This window comes from Ambystoma mexicanum, chromosome 3q, assembly GCF_040938575.1.
Source record: "Ambystoma mexicanum isolate Mex_15411 chromosome 3q, UKY_AmexF1_1, whole genome shotgun sequence".
Taxonomy (NCBI): Eukaryota; Metazoa; Chordata; class Amphibia; order Caudata; family Ambystomatidae; genus Ambystoma; species Ambystoma mexicanum.
In genome coordinates, this window is record NC_090926.1 from 1,288,680,753 (window position 1) to 1,288,702,770 (window position 22,018).

General features: G+C 46.5%; 1 protein-coding gene across 1 annotated transcript in view; it reads right to left on the bottom strand.

The window, feature by feature from the left end:
• Window positions 1–22,018, bottom strand: part of BRME1 (break repair meiotic recombinase recruitment factor 1) — an 837,863-nt gene that overhangs the window by 700,934 nt on the left and 114,911 nt on the right. Inside the window, exon 4 of the mRNA XM_069652891.1 lies at window positions 13,214–13,286. Coding sequence (XP_069508992.1) covers window positions 13,214–13,286 — 73 coding nt within the window. The remainder of the gene's footprint in view (window positions 1–13,213; window positions 13,287–22,018) is intronic.

Sequence of the window (22,018 nt, forward strand, 5' to 3'; positions counted from 1 at the left end):
CTCAACAGTGTCATCTCTGTAGTGGAATGAGTTACAGGCCCCGAGGCAATCTCAGTTCCATCAACTGTGGTGATGACATCTGAAGTGGTCTTTTTGCAAAGAGGTAGATTCATCCTTGACACCAATTCGTGGTCCATATAGTTTCCTACGGCCCCGCTATCTATCTATGCCCTTACTGCGTGCATACGTGATGGCTGCCTGGGATTAAGTAGGACCATTGGGATGATCAGATGCGAGGTCTGAGTGTCCTTCTTTAAGCTCGGCAAGCGGACCTCTACGCTTGTCGGACGTGGTCGTTTCCCGAATCAGGCTCTATGTGGCTTTTATCAGCAACTCCTACCACCTTCTTGGGTGGTTTTGTAGGGCAATCCCGTAGAAAATGTCCTGAGGTTCCACAGTACAGACACAACTGCATCTGTCGTCTTCTTTCTCTTTCCTTTTGAGTTAAGGGTCCTTTAACCCCCCCCCGATCTGCATAGGTTCAAATGCATCTGTTCCTTTGGGGGCAACGTTGGGTTTAACCAATACCCGATTCTCGAACTTAGCTCGATCAGTCTTTCAGTTCTGAAGTCGGTGGTCTAGCTGGACCACTAAGTCTATAAATTCTGTGCAATCATGAGGTGGGTTCACATCTTGAGCCAAGACGTCTTTGAGTTCTCCCCGAAGTCCACGATGAAACAATGTAATTCGTTTTTCCTCCGGCCACTCGGTTTCCACCACCAACCTATTGAAGGTTGCAATATAGGTTGGCAGATCCTGGTTACCCTGTCGTAAGGATAAAAGTTCGTTGTCCAGGGCTTGACCCTGTGAGTGTCTGGCGAATAGTTTTTCCATGCTCCTTTGAAAACCCTGAAAATCCCGGAGAAGAGGATCATCCTGGTTGACTAACGGAATGGACCAATCCACTGCGCTGCCACTAAGATATGACAATACAAAGGCTACTTTGGCTTGGTCATTTGGAAAGGCTCCCGGTCTGCATAAAAAGTGCAAGCAGCATTGGTTTATAAACACGGCGAACCTTTTGGGGTCCCCAGCAAAGCGTTCGGGTGGAGCTAACGGAATATTTCCTGGTAAAACCACTTGCACAGGATTGCTTGATGAAACGGGGGTTGGGTTTCCCCCATATCCAGGTAGGGGCGTTTGCCCAGCTTGGTTTTGCAGTAGTTGCCTAGCCAGATCATCAGTACGCTCCTTTGGGACAATCAGTTCTCCCCTGAGGGCATTAGTCTCTTGGCAGGCGGCATGTACTTCCACCCTAAATTCCCCCAATAATTGGGCCAGTTGGTCGGTTTCCGAGGTTTCCATAACACCCGGGTGGGTATTTTTAGAAGGGCTCTGTGTTCTGTTACGCTCACCTGGACCCCACAGGGGTGTCGATCGGACCCGGACAGCTGCGGTCTCCGTCAACCTGATGCGTAGTGCAGAGATGACTGTCTGGACTGGCCCGCCTAGTCTTGTCTGCTGGACCCGAAGAAGTATTTTCCTGCGAGTGGAGACAGGGATTAGCCACCTGTGGGTTTTAGTGATGGCCTCCCAACTGTTCTTGCTCTCCCCCACTAATCACCTCCGATATCCCCTTAGTAACCTCACCTTATGTTCGTAAAAGATGAGCTCTCCATCCTGCGTGTCTTGCAGGGGCGCGTAGATACCAGTTACTTCACTGGTTTGAAGGCGTTGGGAGAGTTCCGGTAAGCATTGACTCTGAAGTCCCAGGCGGGATTGGTAAGTATCAAGTTCAAAGAGTTCAATGCGCCAGGACCGAACCCAGACAGCCCCTAGCTGGGGCTGCTGGGGTTTTTGTAAATGTCTGGATGCCTGCTCCCGGGGCTGATGGGCTTGATCCGGATGCCCGGGGGTAGGCATCATGACAGACACACTGTCTTATGGTTCCCCCGAAGGCAGCCCCTCCAACCACAGCAGCCCCATCATAGTTACCGCCATGTCCCCAGCATCAACCATGACACCCTGCGCAGACCTGTCAGTTCAATCAACAGCACACCTGACAGACCCATCGCCACGGTACCGGCTGTAATTGGGCGGCTGGATGTGATGGACGCTCGACAGCTGAGAATGAGGCCATGTCGGTTGAGCTCATACCGCCACATCAATGCAATAAGCTGTGCCATACTTAATGCTGCCAAGACCATGGCACATGATAATGCACGCACCCGTAGAGTGGTGGAGGGCTGTACAGTGGCCCTGACAGGATTTGGACAAAGAGTATGCGAGCCGTGTGAGTGCCAATCTGCACATGCTGAGCAGATGTGGGAGGCAAACAATCTGCTCTGCCAGCAGCTGCAGTCCTCAGGAGCTATTCCATCTACCTCTACAACACCCACAAAGGGATCCCTGGAGGCTTCGCCCAAGCACCGTTCCCTGCGCAATCTCCCACACCGCTCACCAGAGAGACGCGGACGTGGCCATAGCACAGTTGTGCCGCGCCCTGGGCACATGGACCCACTTGCACTGTTTTTTGGGGAGTTCACAGGGGGAGGGAGGATTGTGTGCTGGGGAGTTCACAGGGGGGAGGGGGAAGTGCATGCTGGGGAGTTCACAGGGGGGAGGGGGGATTGTTCAACTAATAATAAATCCTGTTCATTATGCATACAAAGCATAGACATTCATGATTGTGTTAAAGTGCTCTTTATTTTACAAGTGATATGTGTTACATGCACCCATCCAATAGATCAAAAATAATTGTCCATCAGGGCCTGTCTGGCCAACCTCTCCTCCCTCACCCCATCCCTGTGTGCATGTGCGCCGTCTTCGGGCACATTTTCATCATCACTCCCATCCCCAGGTGGCTGGCCATCAGCATCCAGGGGCAGTGGCACATGCCTGCGACAGCAAATGTGCAGCATGGCACAGGTAAGTACGATTTTGCCAACCTTCTCTGGTGCAAACATCAATGCCCCTCCCATACGGTCTAGGCATCGGAAACATGCCTTCAGCAATCCAAATGCCATTTCCACACAGATGCGTGTATGCCCATGGGCAATGTTGTATGCCAGCTCAGCTGGATTGTGTGGATTACGCAGAGGGGTCATGAGACATGTCTACTGCAGGTATCCTGAATCACCTGCAGGGGAGACAATGCGCACATTAGGCCGAGGTTGGTTCAATGGGTGTACAAGGCGCAGACATCAGTGACATTGCCAGCAGAATCAAGTATGTGTTGAAAAGGTCCATGCTATCTCTGACTGACAGCCAGGCTAGAATGAATGGGAGAAACCTGCATAAAAGGCGAGGCTTTTTGGTTTGGAAGGCAGAGTCGACCACTGGACGAAGGAATCCGAAGAAGAACTTGGAAGAGACGCCTGCTGCAACTCCTGGACCGTTGGTTTGCCCAGTGAAGCCCTCCTGCTGTGCTGAGGCTCCAAATTGGCCTCGACTAGAAAAGTACTGCAAGGACGACTTCTTCCCTTGAGTTGGTGGGACCAATCAACTCCAAACTAAGCCACCTGGACATCCTCAAATTTGGTTGAATTTCCACTGCAGTTTCTGCTGGAAACCGTAGAGCCAGGGAGAGGAACACCAGTTTGTGAGCGTTGCTTGTAAGTTGGACAAGAGCTCCAGGAAATCCTCTGGACTCCCAGGAAGCAGGACTGACCGAGCCTGGGCCACCTCAACAGAGTGCTGGTCCCCAGATGCAAGGAAACCCATCTCAACAGCCAAGAGACCGCAGTGGTGCTATTTGGGACTATTTTGGGAGAGGAGCTGAAACCGCAAAGTGCCACTCATTAGAAGTTGGTCCTTTTCTGTTGCTGACCGTCCCGTTATAGTGCAGGAGTCCTCCGATGTCCTCCCTCCTGTCCGCATAACTGAGGCTCAGGAACACAGGATCTGCAGAGCTGCACAGGAACAGACGTCAGCTGGGACCGTTTAACTTCTAACGAAAGGTGGCCCGCTACAGTTCACACGGACTGTGGATTGAGGGTAAACTACAAATTATAACATTATACGCTGATGATATTCTTCTGTACCTGCAGAATGCAGATTGTGCACTGGGCAAAGTCCTGGCAGAAGTTAAGAAATTTGGCGACTTCTCCGGCCTAAGGCACAATGCCAATAAATCGGAGATTTTCCCACTCACAAAAAACACAGTAGCACCTCAAGACCTACATGGTCTCATCTGGAGCCCGATGCATATTCAAGATCTTGGAGCATACGTGGCTAGAACTGCCCAACTGTCCCGAGCCTTAAACTATAACACATTAGCTGATACCCTATGCGCAAAGATGAAACGCTGGAGCGCCCTGCCCATCTCAATGATGGGAAGAATTGCCCTTATCAAAATGATAATACTTCCAAAACTGTTCTATCTATTTAATACAGTGCCCGTCTGGCCAGGTTGCGCACTGTTCACAAAAATGAAAAGCGCCTGCATCACTTTTGTGTGGGGAGGACATCCCAGGCTAAGCTGGAGGGCATTAACAGACACATATCCACAGGGTGGGTTGATGCAACCGGATCTAGAGCTCTATAACCTGGCAGCACAGCACACTACGCTGCCCATTGGGCCACAAACGTTCTCGCCCCGGGGAGTTCACCTCAAGAGCGCCGCGCAGGAGAATCCACCATAACGCTTCATAAAATTACGAGATCAGGCCCCAAACACCACAACTCTATTGACCCTATGCAGGTAACGACCACAGCTTGGGCCAAAATTGCAGATATATTTGGCACAGACAGATTATACCACCCGAGCATGCCGATCTGGGGTGACCCCCATCCGCCATTCACCCTAAAAGGAGAGGTAGCCACACTGGAGTACTAGAGGCATTGTTCAATGGGGACAGCTATTCCCGGACAAACACTTTGCAACATGGGAAGATCTCAAGGATATAGTGGGGAATACAACCACACATAAGCTGCAATATATGCGTATAAAAGCAACCATAAAAAATGCATGCCCCACCTTCCCAGAAGAACCAGAGATAAACATGGGGCTGGGATATATATTTACAGGTGGAACGCAGAAAATCACAGCCTCTGCACTATATAAAACTATAGTTCAAATGCGACCAGCAGGGAACCACAACGCCAGAAATAAGTGGGAACAGCATATGGGGCATCAAATAGAAGACCACGAATGGACCCAGATATGCACATTGACCAAATACATATCATGTAATTCTAGACATAAACTCATACATTATAAAATAGTACACAGGACACACTATACCCCTGTGAGACTCAAACGCATCTACCCCGTGGCTCCGGGAACTTGCTTAAGGTGCCAAACCGAAGACGCAGCCGCAGATATCTTCCATATGCTCTGGGCATGCATAAAGCTGAAAGACTACTGGGCAGAGGTTTGCATAGCCCTGGGTGAAATGGCGGATCAGCCCATGGAATGGACACCTCGGCTGTGTCTTCTGGACGCGGTGGGGAAGACGAACTCGACATGGCGAAAACATTTGAACTTGAGCCTGTTGATAGCCAAAAGGGCAATATTAATTAAGTGGAAAAGCAATGCACCGACCAAGGCGGACTGGGACAGGGATATGTTATGGACAAATGATACAGAGGAGCTATATATAGACTCGGTACTACCCACTTCCAAACCCAGTAACATATGGACTAGATATAAACAGTACCTATTGGACAAAGCCGAAACCGAGGACCCAGACTCGGCCTGAATGTGATTGTGTATGATGTAATGATAGAAATCTTGAACATTTATGTATGTGCTATACCTGTGTGCATTAATAAATAAAGTTTATAATAACTTCTAACCAAAGGTACTGTAAAAGAACGTACCTTTTTTTGTGTAACCTCGCTTGTTCTCAGTGGAGACTTGTCTTGGTTGCTTCTGTAGAGTTGCTATCAGCTTCTTTACCTCACAAGCCTAATCAGCTTGTGGCCCTGCTTTGATTTCTTCTTTTCTACAAAGACTTCTAAAACATTGTGCAAGACTTTTACTTACCTGCAAAAAGTTTTTTCAGCTCACCTAGATCTTTGTCCAATTAAATTTGGCCTGGCCTGGCTCCCTGAATGACTCTTCTTCCCACTGACATTGTGTTTTGTCTTGCTGCCAGGAAGAGGTTAACTAACTTTGCATTGGGGATTTTCCAGAGTACTTACCTATTTTCAGAATATTTGTGAGATCTCTTGTTTTATTCTAATAACCTTTTATCTTTGACAAACTCCTAAGTATTGTTCTAAGTGCAACAGTGATATATTAATGTCCACAGTATCCTAGCTATTTAAATCACCTGAGGGTGTAAGAAGTGTCCGTGTGCCATCCCAAATGGGTACTTACTGATTTAGAGAAACTAAGAGAGTGTATTTTTAAGTGTTTTTGTGTGTTGCTATTATATTTCCCCTTCTGAAGGCTTACTCAAACTGACCGTTAAATAAATTAATAATTGTTTAATCAAGAAACCTTGTGTGTAAGAGTTTATTTTAATATGTTTCACTGTGAATCTCTGTGTAACTCCCCTACAGCTCACATTGACCCCTCTTGAGATAAGCCTGGCTGCTCAACACACTACCAACCTGTGTAGTACAGACTTATACCAAAGTTTGGGTTCCTATTGTCAGGAGATCAGGGTTGTAGTAGTTCACCCAGAGGGTACTGCATACAATCTTTCCTAAAAGTTTGTAAGTGTTTGAATGAGTGTATGAGCTTGTGCATTTGAGTGCTGTGTGACACACTCATGTGTGTATGTGTGAGTTTGTGTGTGTATGCATGCGCAAAGGATGCATCTTATTCATTTGGCAGGGTGCGGGCTTGTACCCAGTGATGTCGGCACTCTCAGGATGTAATAGTACCAATCTCATCCACACACCCTTTCCTCGTTTCTGACATTCATTTTTACCACCCCTTACATCCAAAGCTAAGGAGCCCGAAAATCTATTACACCACCCTTATGCTAGAAAATGTGTTTTGTCACCACTTTTTTCCCCCAAGATATTTCTTTCGTTCTTATAATACGTTTGGTCTCGGAAAAAGGCATACACAGTTCCTTTGTGTGAATCCTTTCATTGACAGGTGTAAAACTGAATTATAAATGCGTGGATACAAGCACTGTAACACAATGTAACGTGAGCCTGAAAGCTAGGACTGGCTAAATATTTCATACGCTACCAGTTACAACTTACACCCCCACACTTGCCTTATTCGCCCAGTCCTTGCTGCACACTTCTGGTTCTTCCTCGGCACCCATCCCCTTCCACGCCTCTTTCCTGCCTACTCTCCAGCTGCTTAAGGAACTAGATCCCAACACCCCAGCTCTGCATTGCGCTAAAGACTCATATGCCAATGCAAAGGTGTTGTGCTAAAGACATGCGCTGCGAAGAAAGCACAGGTAAGACATGTCACCCATAATTTCTTTTAATGAGGGTAGAAAGAGTGAAGTATCTCTTATTGAGGGTGACAGGGTGAGTTGATTCACAAGGTGTTGTCACTTCTCCCCAGGGGGCTCCCTTTCCCATGACACTGGTGGTGTGTGTCCGCTACCCAATAGTCCACCTAGGGGTGGGTTAATACGGTAGGACCTCATGGGGAGGAACCACCCTCTGGGGACATGGACGACCACCTAGGGTACAGCCCATTGAATGGTGTCACTCCCCAACATTCCCAAGCCCTTCCCACTGTTCAGTACCACTTTTTTGAAAGTCATCCCATGTATTTATTTATTCATTTATTGATACTGCGCCGAAAGCCCACAGGCATCAGGGGGCACACAGACTAAAGACAAAACATGAAGCACAGGACGTGGCAGAGGAAGTGCATCAGCACTGTGGTTTATGTAAACAAGGACTTCAAATGTTTACGAAATTGACGTGGGATGACTTCCTGACGAAGAGTCAACGGCAAGGTGTTCTATGCTTTAGGAGCATTACGGAATATGTTACAGGATTTGAAGCTCTAAACATGGTGCTTCCTAGGAGATGCATTGATTCCTGAATCAACTTTTTATTTGGGTCCTGGTAGTTACCAACCAGTTGTACTCCCAGGGATTTTAGGAATAGCTTAGGGGTGGTCGGTCCCCCTAACACCCAGGGTCTGATTTCGGGAGACTCTCTGGTATGGTCTTTGGGGAAAATCTTGTTATTATTAATATGGTATTTATTGGAGCGCAGACCTAGTGTCGAGAAGCAAAGGAGCATATACAACAACACAGATACATAACGGAGCGCCTTACAGAAGTATACAACAGTACACATGCATAACAGAGCGTTTTTTAGAGGTAACATCAGAATAAACTGTGGGGTAGGTCTCTAAAGTCCTCCTCCCTCTTGCACATTGTTTATTCTCCATGCACCAGATAACACTAAGGATGCTTAACTGGTTCGGCTGGGGTGCACGTCAGTCTTTCTCTCATTTGGACAGTGGGCTGGATATGAGGTTGGCCATGTGACTTTGTCACACAACCCAAAGCCAAAAAATAAGGTAAACTTATTTTATTAGAAACAACAGACAATAAGGAATCAAGTTTACTTGAGCATATGGGGTATTTATTCTAACGTAAGAACAAAGTGTTCTGGCCTTTCTGATGACCATGACTCTTAGTCCCTCCTTCTCTGCCAATGCAGATCCACTTTTCTGGTGAAAAACATGTTACTCAGTCTCAGGTGTTTATGGTGTCCTGTACATCTTTCTTATCATTCATTCAAGTTTTTCTTGGCTCTTGTTCAGTGTGTGAGGATTTCACAGTGGTTCTCCTAGAATTCTAGGATACCTGGCAACACGTCCCCTGATGCCAGGGATCTTATGTACAGGGGTCAGGCTTCAAGATGTTTTGGAAACTGTTGTACCCAAGAGTTATCAGGCTTACTTCTCCCTTAACAGTAGTGTGTGGACCCTCTCACGTAGTTCCTTGGAACTTTGCGGCATTCCTCTTATGAATTTTCTCGGAACTCAGGTGTAATAGTGATTTTCCACAACTGCTGTGATCTACTGCAGATGGCAGTCTTAAGGACTTTCTCTTAGCACACTTGTCTCATCACCTCACTTTCTTTCTTCTCTATGCTTCAATTTCTGCTATTTCTATTCTCTTTTCCTCTGCATGTCCCTCTCCTCCTCCCCTCGTTGGATCTCTCTAACTTCTTCCCCGTCGCTGCTACCTTTGAGAAACCTGAGGGTATCTCACTCCTAGTCCCCTTGGATCCTCTGCGCACGGGGCCAGGGAAAGGTCATCGCTACTGGATCCTGACCGTGGGGGCGGAGAAGCAGGGGAGGATCACCTGGGTGGAGGGTCATTGGGAACTGGGAGTGAGACATACTCTGGCGAGATGTGGTACTCCACAATTCCCTTTCAAGAAGACCCCCTATTCCAACAGCAGTTATGGAATATTGTTATTCATGTCCCATTGGCCAAGAAAAGGATAGAAGATACCCCAGGTACCAACATATCACGAAAAGGGCAAAAATGTTTACATGTAAAATGGGTGAGTTATAGTATACCCCTTTCGCTATTTATGACCAACCTAACCATCGCCCAACCTTCAAGAGCTATTGTACGCCAGCTCCCTTTTTTCCCCCCACAATTGACTCTTGACAGTACTGGGACGAAGAAGAGGCAATTAAGAGCAATGAAGACTACACTCTTTAACCACTCTGGTACTGGGACGAGGAAAATGCCTGCTAAGAGATGTGAGGGTCAGGCATGTCCCTTTGATTGTGATCATGCTGGGCTAATTAGACATTCACACCTGCAGCCTGTCAAGAGGCTGCAGGTCTATAAAAGGAGGCCAGCACAGCTAGTAAGGGGAAAACAGGGTGAACTGTGGGAGAAGGCCAGCAGGAGCTGTGGCGCACTGTGGGGAGTGGAGAGCACTGATACAACGTGTCTTGAGACTGGCTTTACAACTCCTAACCCTGTGTGCAGAGGTGCAGAGTTTGCACAATGGGAAGCAGTGACGAGCTGGGCTGATATTGTTTTCCTGAAATCCGGTGCTCGTTGATACCGGGTGTTAGAGCCACGCCGTAGCATCGTAAGGGCAAGCTGAAGACCCCTAACCCTTGTGGAAGCAGAGGAATCCTTCAGCAGCATCGCGTGTGGATGAGCCGGTGAGTTTCAGAGACACAGGAATCACTGAGCAGCTATGCACACGAGAGCAATACCTTAAAGCAACAGTATCAGCAAACGCATTGTCCGTGCCGGTAAACTCCAAACGCGAGTTGATAAAAACTGGCAAGCCATTGTTAAGCAAATAATAGGCTTAAGAAGAGAAATAATATCCGCTAGCAACCTTTCCCATTGTGATTCAATTAAGGCTTTACACCACAGAAAGTGTTATGAACATGAAAAGGGAAAAGAAACGTTGCGCAAGCCACAGAAATGGTTTGAATGTTTGCTAAATGTACTATTGCTAAATAAACTAAAAACATGTTGGGAAACCTTTCAATAGAAATATAAATGGATTTTCCCAATGAAAGGCACGTTGTGAAGATTTATTGAATATATGTTGCACAACAATTTAACTCAAATCTGACAAATTTAGTACATTGTGGGCTGAAGAAAGCCAAAAAGTGAACTTTGTAAATAAATACAGTGCAGCAAGGACAAAGACTGACGGCAGGTGTAACTTTGTAAATAAATACAGTGCAGCAAGGCCAAAGACTGGCACAAGGTGTGTGACTTTATCTGGTAGAGCCGGGAGGCTACCAAGGATAGGCCAGAGAAGGGTGAATATTGTCAACCAAAGCCAAGAGGCCAACAATGAGAGGAATCCTGGTTGCATGACCTGTGATGGGTGGACGGTGTGGTCTGACAACTGCGCTTAGACCAGTGAGCCCTGAACTGTGATAACCTCATCAATGTTTAAAAGACTGAAAGAGGTATATTTTGCAGAGCTAAGGTCTTGGGGAAGGGAGCCCTGAGATGGAAGGAGTTATAACTGTTGTCTCAAGAAGAAGCCTTGAGAGCATCTTTTCTTTCAACTGTGCTATTTGGAACTTGGGGAAGGGAACCCCGAGGATTTATATCTGTTGTCTCGATAAGAAGCCTCAAGACCATCTTTTCTTTGAACTGTGCTATTTGGAACTTTGGGAAGGGAACCCCGAGAATTGTGCAGAAGTGTGGTACTTGAACTTAACCTGTGGAAGGGGAGCTGAAGAAGAAGCTGAGAGCTGGAAGCAGCTCAGAACTTTGTGTTGATCACCATTTATTTGATTATTGACACCCTACACATTGTTTCACTTTAGCTGTGAGGGCAAGCATAGTTTTCGTACACAGACAGACTTTCAAGTTGAACTCTTTGACTGAGACCTTCCTTAGTTTAGTTCAGACAGGGCAATCCCACTTTAGCATAGGGCAAGTTAAGCTTTCTGCCATCCTGACATTTGAGTTAATAAATTACTTTATTTTGAATCTTGAATCTGTTCTCTGTGTCGTACTTCATGATGCCTTCACATATACCATGCTGTTTTGCTCTTCCTTCATCACCTTTTCCCCCCATTTCCTACCACTTCCTCTGTTCTTCTCTTTATTCGTTTTCCATCCTCTGCTCCTTTGCCTTCGCTAACATCTTCCTTCAGCTCTTTTTCTACCACCTTCTCTGTTCTTTTCTTTATTCTCCCTCTCGCACTCCTTTCTCTTCCCAAACCTCCTCTACCGCTCTTCTCTCTCCTTCTCCAATCCATCTTCCCCCTCTTTTTTCTGCCTCCTTCTTTTGCTCTCTACTGTTATCTCTCCTCTGCTTTTATCACTTGCAGGTTCAACTCCACTTTCATCTTTCCCACATCCTTTCTGCATTCCACCTTAGCCTCCTGGCTTGCAGACCGTCCGCTCTGCATGTTAAAATAACATGACACACTTCCACCTTCTTGGGTGAAATCAACACCCAATGGCAGTTTCTAGTGGGGTTTTATCTCACTAGCTCTACCCTTGTATACATTTTCAAGTCTGTGATCTGGATGGGGCCTCACAAGCAGGAGCAGGTGAAGTCCGCAGTTCGGCGCAGGCTGCGCTCGCAAATCTCTGTCTTTTGCTAAGCTTATTTTTCTACTTGGTGGGGGTTGCAATTCTCTGTGGTGGTGGCTCCAATAACTGAGGTGATATTGTCCCCACTTCTTCCGTCTTCTCCCCCAAGAGTACTTCCTTCCTGACCCCCATGGAGTTCTATGGACAGTAGTGCTCAAGTGCTGCCTACACAGACAAAACAAGGGATAGGTTGAGGGGATTAGGGGGATCAACCATGCACCTCCAGCATGTCCTGCATAACATAGCGGGCGGTGGTCAAATCCAATTGCCTCAAGCATGGGACTACGTCCCAACTAGCCCTGGAAAAAGAAAGTAAATTGGATATCCTCTTCTGCAGTGGCTTAGGGTGCTTCAAGCGGTGCATGCAGTATTCCTGACCCTGATAAGGTGTCAGATGAGGATGCATCAAGCAACATTGTTGGGTAAATCATAAAAGCAACCAGTACAAATCATAATGCCTTGAGCCAGAGGGTTGTAATTGGAGTTTCTTTCGTACGCCTTCCAGCTATAGTTGCTTTAGGAAGTATTTATACCTAACCAGCAGCTTACAGCTAGTACGCTTGCAGCTAGTACACTCCCAGCAGACACTAACCGGACAATCCATACTGGACTGTGCGGCTACTTCCTACCTGGTACTGCTCACCTGAAGCGCAGTCTCCTTCCCCTGTCCTGCACTCCACTAATGTCTGAACAGACTTGGTGAGGCTCCTATCTCTACTTGGCACACTACTGTTCTGCACCTAACCGAGAACCTGAATCTCATTTAGGACAATTTAGGGTTGCCATGCGGCCGAATGAAACTAATTTATTTATTTGTGAGCTTTTGAATGGCCATAATGGGCAACATGGCGCTTAACGGGCAGATTCCAGAACTATTACAGGAAGGAACGATCTATGATAGAGTTTGAAGGCAAGAAATATAAACATTCTCTATCAACATTCCACAGAACAAATTGGCGGCGACCATTATGCAGTCAACAAAAGATTGGCTAAAGCAAAGTTCTGAGACGTAATGAATGAACATAAAGACTAGATGAAATCAGAAATCATAGAGGAATTTCTGGGTATCTACAGTACATAGTTTAGACCTTCTGCCTAGCTCTAAGCTCAGGATTCACATACAGAGTCTGACCGGCTAGCACACTGAGATACTGCACTACACAACCCTCATATATGGTGTCACCTTGGCCCCTGGTGGGGTGCAGTGGGCCCTGAGCCTCGCTACAGTCCTAAAATTCACAGCAATGACTCAGTTCCTGCACTTCTAGAGACTTCACCTGAGACAGAGGAAATGTAGTGAGCTGTGGAGCCTGGTCGTGTCCTTTCAACTCTGATGACAGTGACAAACTGCTGAGACAAAAGGAAAAAACAATTAGTGTTTCTTGTGCCTAGGTGTAGGCATTCACGAAATGTTATGAACTATTATTTATTCTGTTTTTTAGAAAGTGCTACTTGTATTCAGAATACTTCTGAGCACATACAACAACTTTTAGGGAGTGGGGAGTAGGGAGTGAGTGGGATATTTCCCCTGACAGTGTCCAAGCAGACATTTTCTTTCAAGATTTTACCACAGCAGTACTAGACAGCAAATTCCACACTAGAAATGATATTTCCATGCTGGATAACATGTTTGGTCAGCCAATTCAATGTCTGATCCTATCTGCAGCAGGAATCACTTGTTTCCTATTCACTGCCTTACTCAAGTGACAACCATTTCCATCTTGAGACAAGGCAACCTGATGCAAAAAGATCCGATTTATTATTTCAGTAAGTGCACCCACTCTGATTGACTCCTCAATTGAGAGGTTCACTGGGTACAGGATGGACTGGCTCCCTGGAGGGTCAGGACTTCATGGGTTTGGAGACCTGCCTAAATGTACCTGACTATTCATTGGCTTGGGCAACACAGAGGAGTGGGGGCTTTGAGTGAATAATAACAACTGGCATTGATCTGTGAACCTTTCCAAACCTGTTCTGCCATTAAAGAAGGATGGCAACCCTATGCAAAATAATGTTTTTTTATAACTTTATTTGCACAAGTTGTACCCACAAAGCAATAACAGCAGTATAGAATAACACTTATGTACAGATAATATCACATTATTTTGGGTACCTATCAGAGGAGTCAGAAATGAGAGCCGGACACAAGGTAGTTAAGTTTTTGGTAAAAGACATTTTTTATCAAATACAAATGGATTGGGAAAACACCTCTCTGGCCTTATTCTAAAGAGGAACGTCCCCACCTAGAAACCAAAAATGAAGGATCTGTCTGTGTTAGGATGTCAGTAACTGAAAAGCTGTGCTTGTGTCCAAAACGTCTTATCCTGACCATCACAATACTATAAACAAACCACAAAGGGTACAAGGAAATGTCTTTGACCAGTTGTTAGAAAAAGTGTTCAAAAGCATAAGAATACCTCCAATGAAAATGTTCTCCAAGGTAAAGATCCTTGATCCAGAGGGTGGTCCCCTTGCCCTGGATTCTTAAACAGGTTTCTTTAAGTAACAGTTCCTTTGTGTCTTCACTGTACTCACAAAGTTCTTGTTCAAACAAAAGGTATTTTAACAGTCTGTCTGTAGAAGTTCTTGTAACTTTGACGATCACCTGGTATACTCCCCTGCCAGAAATCTGTAAACAATTTCAGCTCCTGGTGTACTCGTCTGCCAGGACTTCTCTTTAGGGTTTTTCAGATCACCTGGTATACTCCCCTGGCAGGAATCTTTATACAATTTCAACTGCCTGGTGTACTCGTCTACCAGGACTTCTTAGGCAATTCACAGTTCTTTAATACTTCTGCTGCCTGGGGTATTCGCCTACCAGGACTTTTTATGCGTTTTACAGTTATTTAGCTATACCACAATAGCATATATCTTGAGCTGCTTGGTATATCTGTCTATGGTAATATTTGCTCAAACACCTTTGCTCAAACTTCTCCCCCACACTGTCATTGCATGCATCTGTACTTGATTGGGGCTTCCTTTGTACTTTGCCTTGTTTGCATTCAAACATTACTCTTATTGATTGTTGAATTGGTACTTTGCCTTGACTGCATTCAATCACACTCTGTATTTTCTGCATCAGCAATCTCGTACCATTAAATCACGTGTTGGCACGTTCGTCAGAACGCCCTGGGGTCCCAAGCTGCTTTGGGCAGACTCACTGGTTCCTTCCAGCATCTCTGATTGTTAATATAAAATCCATTTTTGTAAGACTGCCATTTTATTTGCCTCAGCAAGACAAAACGCTGTGCACAGTATATTTCAATTGGATCCTGAAACTAATGAGACAGCTAGTTTATGTGTTCCCCACATGAACTTTGCAGCTGCATCCTGAACATGTTTTGACCAACTGTTAAGTACTGAGCCAGAGACAATAAGGTGTTCAACAAACATTCATTACACAGCTCACCAGTTTCACGCTATTGTAAGCAAAACCAGAAATGACGGGACTTCCTCCCTTCAAGGAAATATAGCTTACAGCTCGTAGCGGGCTCGAGCGTGGTCTTCGTAAGCCCGTCTCTTTAAGTAAATGTCCCGAACTTCCTTCAGTGCGTTCACCAGGCATGCGGCTGTAGGCTTTCCGAGACTCAGGCCACTGGCCTGTCAAGCCCCTGAATTGAAGAAACATAAAACAAAAAAAAACTCCCACTGTCCGTCCTCACGCTGCTTAAGGCTCCTTTCCCTTCAGGCGCTTTCCTCCGCTGCGCAGCTGACTTTGACCGCAGGTCTGGTAGGGCGTTCTCCGGAGGTTCTTTCTCTCTTCCCAAGAACGCCCACTGGTACTCGGGACTGGCCTCGCTCAACTCCGGGGCCGCTCTGTCATCCTCCTTCCACTCCTGCAAAACAAGACCCCCTCTGAGTGGTTTGGTGATGCTTTTAACCCAGGTGCCAATCCTCCCCAGTAATTACCGCCAGGTGTTCCCAGCAACGGTTTCCCCACACCTGATGCTAATTCCCCTCCTCCTCCCTGCTCAGTCCTCGATGTGTTAGCCTTGGTTTTAGTCACTGACTGTGGGGGTCTGCCTGAATATGGAAGTGTGTTTTCCCATCTCCCTTGCTTATTTTCCTTTCCCATATTCTGGCTTTTATACTGATGCCGTAGTTGGTGGGCCATTCTGGGATATGTAGTCTGTATGTGTTTTATTTCACTTGCTTCAGTTAAGGGTAGCATTAGTTGATCCGTTGGCTTACACCCCTCCCTGCTGTTCTGTTCCGTACCCTCCCTTGGCACAGTATCTCGGGTCGCTGCCACTTCTTCACCATACATAATCCCCCCAAAGACCCATGCCGTTCAGGCAGGTCCTTGGCTCGGGATAAGTAATCAGCCACCAACTGATACTTTCCAGGCTTATGTACTGTTGTGAAGTTGTATGGTTGTAGCGTCATAAACCATCTTAGGACTCGATGGTTGGAGTCTTTCTGGGTAGCCAACCATTTCAGAGGGGCATTATCAGTAAAGAGGGTAAAACGCCTCCCCAGCAGGTAATACCTTAGGGACTCCACCACCCACTTGATTGCTAGGCATTCCTTCTCCAGGGTGGAGTACAGGATCTCATGGGGAAGGAGTTTCCTACTTATGAAGGCGATAGGGCACAGGTTTTCCTCCGTCCCCTGTGATAGGACTGCTCCCAGCCCACATCCCGAGGCCTCTACCTGTAAGTAGAATTCTTTGGTAAAGTCTGGACAGTGGAGTACAGGCTGAGTTGAGATCATCCGTACCAATGTTTGAAAAGCCTGCTTTGCCTCTGAGGTGATTTGCAGGGGACGGTTTGTTTTCAGTGAGTCCGTGAGGGGGGCCGCTATGGTCGAAAAATGGGGCAGGAATCTTCTATAGTACCCAACAAATCCTAGAAAGGCTCGAATTTCTTTTCTGGTTTCAGACATTCGCAGTTTTTGTAGGGCTTGAATTTAGTCCAATAGCAGTGTTATTACCCCCCCCCCCCCACACAGCATAACCCAGGTATTTGGTAGTCTGGGCTGCCAGTTTAGATTTTTTTGCGTTAATGTGTACACCTGCCTCTTTTAATGCCTGTATTACTCTGATTAAATTCGACAAATATTCGTTCCACGTATTGCTGTAAATTACAATGTCATCCAAATAGGCAGCTGCATATTGTTCATGGGGTCGTAATATTTTATCCAATAGGGCTTGAAAGGTGGCTGGGGCTCCATGTAGCCCAAAGGGTAAAACCGTGAATTGAAATAAGCCCTGGGGTGTTGCAAATGCTGTTTTCTCTTGGTCGGCAGGCTCGAGGGGAATCTGCCAATAACCTTTTGTTAAATCCAGGGTGCTCAGGAAGGCGGTGGAACCCAGTCTTTCTATGAGCTCAACAATCCTGGGCATTGGATATGCTTCATATCGGGATATGGCATTCAACTGCCGAAAGTCCATACAGAACATGGTGGTACCATCTGGTTTTGGTACTAGGACTACTGTAAAACACCAGGCACTTTTTGAAGGCACAATTGTTCCCAGTGTCAGCATGTTTTCTATCTCCTTGGCAATCTCCCCACGTTTTGACTCCGGAATTCGGTACGGTCTAAGGTGTACTATTTTACCATCCTCTGTGGGTATGGAATGGGTAGCCATATGTGTTCGCGTGGGAATGCCTGAAAATGTCCCAGTTACCGGGTTCAAAGTATCAAACAATTCAGTTCTTTGTGTCTCATTCAAGTGTTCCCCTACTTGAACATCCTGTAGGCTACTAGGGCTGTTCGGAACCATTTGTTCTGGGATCGACATATCCGATAGCGCCGAACATAGCACACTCTGGGTTCCTTCTTTCCACAGCTTGAGTTGATTGATATGATAGTTCTGATATTTGTTTTTCCGTTCGGGTTGTTCCACCTTATAGTTCACCGGCCCCAGGATTTTGGTTATCTGATAAGGCCCGAGCCATTGAGCCAGCATTTTGTTCGTGTGGGTAAGCAGTAACACCAGAACTTTATCCCCTATCTTAAAGGATCTAGGCCTACTTCCCTGATCATAGTATTTTTCTTGTTTTTCTTGGGCCCTACCCAGGTTTTCTTGAGCATAGTCTTTCAGTTTTCCCAGTTGCTCCCTCAGGTCACTAACATATTCTGTGAGGGACTTTTCTTCTTGTTGTTCCCAGGTTTCCTTCCGTGATATTAAAAGCCTCTCGGTTTTCCGGAGGGCTGTAAAGACCTATTTGTTCTGTTAGGCCTCTGAAAGAGTGATTATGCTACGTAACTCTCATAAGATCCAGTGGACCATTCATAGTCAAATGTTCAATTGAAATATCTGTGCCCAGTTACGATTCAGCGCGTCAGGTGTGCGGTACAAATACTACAATACAAATACTGCAAAACAATACAATAATCTCAGCACCGACTTGGGTTGTCTACCGAACAATAACTCAAAAAGTGAGTATCCCGTTGATGATTGCGGGGTATTCCTCAGAACCATTAATACCCATGGCAAAACCCTCTCCCACCCCAATCCGGTGGGGCAGGTGGCTCTCCTTATCATCTGTTTAATTGTTTTATTGTATCGTTCCACCGACCCATCTGTTTGTGGGTGGTACACTGAGGTTTTCAAGTGATTTATTCCTAGGGTTTTGCACACCGCCTTCATCACCACCGACATGAAATTGCTCCCTTGGTCTGTTACTATCTCCATGGGTATGCCCACTCGAGCAAAGAAAGGTAATAGGACATTGCATACTTGTCTCGCTGAGGTTCCTCTTAAAGGGAAAGCCTCGGGATACCTGGTGGCGTAATCCACTATTACTAGGAGGAACCGGATCCCTAGACTGGATGGTTCTAATGGCCCCACAATGTCCATTCCTATCCTCTGGAAGGGCTCCTTGATCAGGGGCATTCGTTAAAAGGGTGCTCGGGCCGGTATGTGGTTGCTCGTTTTCTGACAAATGACGCACTCCTGGCAATATCTGGCTATGTCTGCATATATTCCAGGCCAGTAGATGTTTTGTAGCACCCTTTTCCCCAATCATATTTTCTGCTAAGTGGCCCCCTGTTGAGTAATCATGAGCTGGTTGAATCAGGGTCTTCCGATATGACCGGGGAACCAACAATTGTTCTTTCTCTCAGTTGTCTGGGCCTCAGGTTACACTATAGTATACCCATGATTCTCCTTGAAGTATGGAGTGGTAACCGGATTTTCTCTTATTGCTAAGGCTTGCTCGCATGCCCTTTTTAGGGTTTCGTCCAGACCAGCTTCGGTCCTGAAGGAGGGAAGATGGTCCCCCACTCACCAGTCTATGAGTGCAATATCCACTTCTTTTTTCCCATTCAATTTATTCTTCCTTTTCTGGTTCCTTTTTTTTTTTTTTAATTTATTTATTTATTTATTTGTCTTCTTTTCCATGCATTATGTCTGCAACGCAGTTTTCTTTTATTATTTTTTTTCTCTATAAGGTACTTTTTTTAAACACTTTATTTTAGGGTTTTAACATAAGCATACAATAACGACCTGTATCTACAGGTTCAATTAACAAAGAAAAGAAAGAAAAAGGAAAAGCAATACGTTCATGGCACATGCAATGCACATCCAATATCTGTTTGACGAGTAATTAGCAGCGTAATTGTTCTTTAGGCCAATCTGTTCTGCGGAGTCCTTGAGGCCTTCTCTCTTATGTCCCGTCATTTGATCTCCGTTTGGGAAAAAGGGGCTTCTTGTAACCATTTATCAAAATCTGGAACATCTGTCCCTATTAGGACGGGAGCGGGTATGGTGGGGATAATGGCCACTTTAATTGGTATCTCTTTACCCTGTAACCCTATCACAACGTCTCTCGTAGGGTACCCTTTTATATCCCCATGTACACATTTAATGTCAATAGTTCTCACCTGTCCTGGGTCTTGCTCACTCACATGCGGGTGGATGGCCGTCTGTCTGCTGCCGCTATCCATCATGGCTTTTTGGGGATGTTCATCCACTGTTACCTCAATCACATAAGGCAGTTTCTTCCGCTGTCCGTGCTGTTGTAAGGTTCCGATCTCCATGGGTTCTGTTTTGTTTCTCTTGGCACAGAACTGGGCAATGTGCCCCCATTGCCTGCATTCAAAGCATTGGGGCGCCTGCCCTTTCAGTATGCTGGTTCCGTTATTGGGCTTAATCTCTGGTCTGTTCTGCGGCTGCTGCGTACCTCCCCTGTGATTACTGTGCAAGGAGGGAGTTTCAGTGTGATACCTTACTGGAAGGGCCGTAAAAGTGTGTGGTGTCCCAGCTTTTTGATATGCTGTGGCCACATCTATGGCTTCCAACAGTGTCAGGTGATGATGTTGCCTAATCCACCGTTGGATGGGACCTGGTAGGGCCTCAATGAATTGCTCCAGCATTACCTTTTCTTTGATATGGCCAATCATGGCGGTATGGGGTTGCAGCCACTTCTCCGTTAAGTCTTGTACTCGATAAAACAGCTGCCTTGGGCTTTCGCCGGGTTTTAGTCGTGTTTCCCGAAATTGGAGCCTATAGGATTCCTCGTCCATCCCTAGCCTCTCCAGTACTGACTTCTTGATATCTGCATATGGGGTGTCCCCGGTAGGGTTGGCCGCCTGATAGGCTCCTTGCATTACTCCAGCGAGTAGTGGTGCCAAGAAGAATGGCCATCTGTCCTGTGGCCATTGCGCTGCCCGTGCTACTTGTTCGAAATTCACAAAGAAGAAGCTGGGATCGTCTCCCGCCTGGTATTTTTGTAGCACGGTAGGAGGAATGGTTGGATGAGCATGATGTGCCGCAACGGATTCCCCAAAAATTCTCAAGGCTTCCCTGCCCTGCTCTTGAGCTGCTGTTTGCACTTGTAGAGCTTGTTGTAGGGCTTGTCTGTCCGCTTGGGCCTGATGGCCTTGCACCTGCACCAGTTGTTGCAACTGCTGTTGGCATTCAGCCAATGCCTTTAAGACTGCCTCCATTCTGTCGGGTAGACGTGTCACTTCACAATCCCACCGCTGCCACCACTGTTAAGTAGTGAGCCAGAGACAATAAGGTGTTCAACAAAAGTTTATTACACAGCTCACCAGTTTCACGCTGTTGTAAGCAAAACCAAAAATTAAGGGACTTCCTCCCTTCAAGGAAATGTAGCTTACAGTTCGTAGCGGGCTCGAGCGTGGTCTTCGCAAGCCCTTCTCTTTAAGTAAATGTCCCGAACTTCCTTCGGTGCTTTCATCAGGCTTGCGGCTGTAGGCTTTCCGAGACTCAGCCCACTGGCCTGTCCGCCCCGAAATCGAAGAAACATAAAACAAAAAAAACCTCCCAAAGTCCGTCCTCACGCTGCTTAAGGCTCCTTTCCCTTCAGGCGCTTTCCTCTGCTGCGCAGCCGACTTTGACCGGAGGTCTGGTAGGGCGTTCTCCGGCGGTTCTTTCTCTCTTCCCTAGTACGCCCACTGGTACTTGGGACTGGCCTCGCTCCACTCCGGGGCCGCTCTGTCAGCCTCCTTCCACTCCTGCAAAACAAGACCCCCTCTGAGTGGTTTGGTGATGCTTTTAACCCAGGTGTCCCTCCTCCCCAGTAATTACCACCGGGTGTTCCCAGCAACGGTTTCCCAACACCTGATGCTAATTCCCCTCCTCCTCCCTGCTCAGCCCTCGATGTGTTAGCCTTGGTTTTAGTCACTGACTGTGGGGGTCTGCCTGAATATGGAAGCATGTTTTCCCGTCTCCCTTGCTTATTTTCCTTTCCCATATTCTGGCTTTTATACTGATGCCGTATTTGGTGGGGCATTCTGGGATATGTAGTCTGTATGTGTTTTATTTCACTTGCTTCACTCAAGGGTAGCATTATTTGATCCGTTGGCTTACACCCCCTCCATGCTGTTCTGTTCCGTACCCTCCCTTCGCACAGTATCTCGGGTCGCTGCCACTTCTTCACCATCACACCAACTATGACTCATATATACAGAATGTCAGGCCTTTGTGCTCATTTCTGAAATGTATGTAAAAACAGCCCTTGTCCGCCCTTTGGGCTCCTTCCTGAAATGTATGTAAAACAGCCCTTGTCTGGCCTTTGTGCTCCTTCCTGAAATATATGTAAAAATAGCCCTTGTCCGGCCTTTGTGCTCCTTTCTGCAATAATGTGAAAACAGTCCTTGTCTGGCCTTTG